We start from the raw sequence: 2,678 nt of genomic DNA on the forward strand, positions 1-2,678 counted from the left end.
GTCACCTGCGTGGTGACGCCGTTTCTCCCCTCCAGTGCTACATGTTCCACATGTACGTCGGGGTTCGTGCCGGAGGGGGCATCGGGGACGAAATCGAGGACCCTGCGGGCGATGAGTACGAGATCTACCGCATCATCTTCGACATCACCTTCTTCTTCTTCGTGATCATCATCCTCTTGGCCATAATACAAGGTGAGCGCCGTCCTCTCTGAAGCCAGGGGGCTTGAGTTTGAGGCGCCAAGTGTTCCCCTAACCTGGGCGGAGGGCAGGGGTGCCAGGTGCTTTCCGCGGAGCCAAACAGAGCCTGTTCTTTCAGCCCGTCTCCATCGGAATCTGCGGAGGGTAAAACTGGGGCACAGGGGACGCTCGGGGCCGGGGTGGGGACGCGGGTCTCTGGCCTCCTTGCAGGTAGCACGACGAGAGGCTGCCCCGCCTTGGTCCCCAGCCCTGACCCCCAGCCCTGACCCCCAGCCCTGTGGTGCCGCGCTCGACGCCGCAGCCGGGCGAGCTGCTCAACCTCTTCGGGCCTGTGGAGTGGAAGTTGGTTAGATCTCTGAGCCCTGGCGTTGTTGAAAAGCTCTTACTTTTTCTTAAATGAAGCCCACGCGGTGAGCACTGTGGGATGACGTGACTCACGGGCCGTGAAAACGAGCAGGGGTCCGAGTGCGCTCGGCGTGCGGGCGGAACCAGCCCCGGCCCGGGCCCAGCCGCGCTGGTGCCGCCCGACCCGCTGCGGCTCCCGTTGGCCCGAGGAAACCGAGTGCGCTGCTTTTCTCCCGCGGAAAAATCACACGTCATCTTTCTCTGCTTGTGCGTTTCTGCCTACGTGTCGACCAACGTGGCGTCATCTCTAAGTCCTCTAGGCAAAGAATGGTACATTTTTCAGTAAAGCGCGTGAACAGGCTTAAAGGATTGCGTCGTCGCTGGGTGTGACGGTGACGTGTTTTAGCAGAGGGCAGAGTCACGGTCACTCAGAAGGGAGCGTGCAGCCAGCCAGCCCGGCAGCGAAGCCGCGTGATGTGGCTCGTGTCCGGCTGCCGCAGCCGAGGACACCGGGGTCGCTCACGAGGACCTCGTGGAAAGTGATTGGCGGCCACCTCCCCACGGCGATGACGGCCGTGCTGGACCGCGGCAGGGCCTGGGAACCCTGTCCGCGAGTTCTCTGCGCTTTGCAGCCTGAGGCCCGGTCGCCGTTTCTCAGCGTGAAGCGGGCAGTAGCGTGTGGCCTCTGTGCCGCGGCCACTCGAGGTCCTGCCCTGTCACCTGGCTCTCGGCCCATTGCGGGGTGTGCCGGCCCTCCCCACGGGAGAACGCGCAGCCGGGGGGCGGGTGCCCGCGGCTCCGTGTCCCGAGCTCTCTCCCCGCGGGCCGCACGGTTCCCGCCTTTGGCAGGGTAGCCAGGGTTGTGACTTAGTCGTGATTCTCTGGTGGACACAGAGTAAATCCTGTCTTTGTTTAACACCAGGTTTAATTATCGATGCTTTCGGAGAGCTCAGAGACCAGCAGGAGCAAGTCAAAGAGGACATGGAGGTGAGTGTCCTGTCTGACTCGGCCGCGTGGCGGACGCACGCACTTTCCTGACTGTGTGGAAGCGGGAAGGACACGGGCGTGGCTTCCTCGTCCGGTTCCCGTTCCCGCAGAGCGCGTCCTGCGCAGGGCCTGGGCACATGCAGGCCGTCCTCCGTCCACTGTCGAGGAGCAGCCGGGCACCGTGGTCCCAGAGCCGCGTGGGGCCCTCACGGGACACCCTGGGTGCTGTGGTCTCGGGGTGGAACCTGACTTCCTCTTGGGTGGTCAGGGGAGCCCCTAGAGGCAGGGACCCCAAGCCGAGGCCTGGAGGTCGTAGGGGTTTGGGTTTGAGAGGGAGCAGGTGGCCCAGGCAGCCCGTCCGCCGCGCCCGGCTCCAGGACCTCCGTTCACGTTGGGGTCTGGGAACGTCGCCACCTGGGGCCACGCCCGCTGGGACCCAAGATCGGGGAGTTTGCAGATCTGTCCTTGGAGGCCCCAGTGGTTCGGGACGAAGCATCGCATCCCAGTGGGATGGCTGGAGACTGCAAAGGGCCAACAGCCCATCTGAGAAATGGATGGGGCGTGACTCACAGTCCTCGGGAGACGAGCAGGGTTTCAGCAGGGCAGCGAGGTGACCGGACGCACGTTCTAGAAGCTGACTTTGGTCTAAAACACGGGCCAGGATGAGGGACTGCGAGGCCGGGGCCAGGGAGGTGGCCGTTGGCGTCTCGTGGGTTGGGGACCGTGCGGCGTGTGTGCTCCTGAGGGGCAGGAGCCGGACAGACGCAGCTGGACGAGGGGACTCGCGGTCGCCCCATGTGGAGGACGAAGCGTGTGGAGCAGGGAGGGCTGAGCCCCAGGATGAGCCACGAGATGGCAGCTCGGCGACAGCCAGAGGGACTGAGAGGTGACCCAGGGGAAGGACAGGTGCCTGGGCAGGGCTGTTGGGTGCGACCCGGTCGGCCAGGAGGCTGCGAGCAGTGGGCCGGCCGATGGCTGCCGGTGGCAGGAGGCAGAGAGAAGTCTGTAGGCCACTGTGATCGCCTAGATTCAGGCCCTAGAATCTCGGGCACCGCACACTCGCCGCCACGGTGCTGAACAGCTTCTGATGGGCAGGGACGATGGGCGTCCTGAGTCCCACAGGGACAGCAGCCCCCCGGGCCCACGGG

The 2,678-nt window shown here is 64.9% G+C and overlaps 1 protein-coding gene across 1 annotated transcript in view; it reads left to right on the forward strand.

The window, feature by feature from the left end:
• The window catches only part of RYR2 (ryanodine receptor 2), a 561,319-nt gene that overhangs the window by 556,232 nt on the left and 2,409 nt on the right, over positions 1-2,678 (forward strand). The window contains 2 exon segments of the mRNA XM_025039067.1: positions 36-192; positions 1,466-1,565. Coding sequence (XP_024894835.1) covers positions 36-192; positions 1,466-1,565 — 257 coding nt within the window.

The sequence above is a fragment of the Pteropus alecto genome, unplaced genomic scaffold, assembly GCF_000325575.1.
Source record: "Pteropus alecto unplaced genomic scaffold, ASM32557v1 scaffold189, whole genome shotgun sequence".
In the NCBI taxonomy this organism is placed as follows: domain Eukaryota; kingdom Metazoa; phylum Chordata; class Mammalia; order Chiroptera; family Pteropodidae; genus Pteropus; species Pteropus alecto.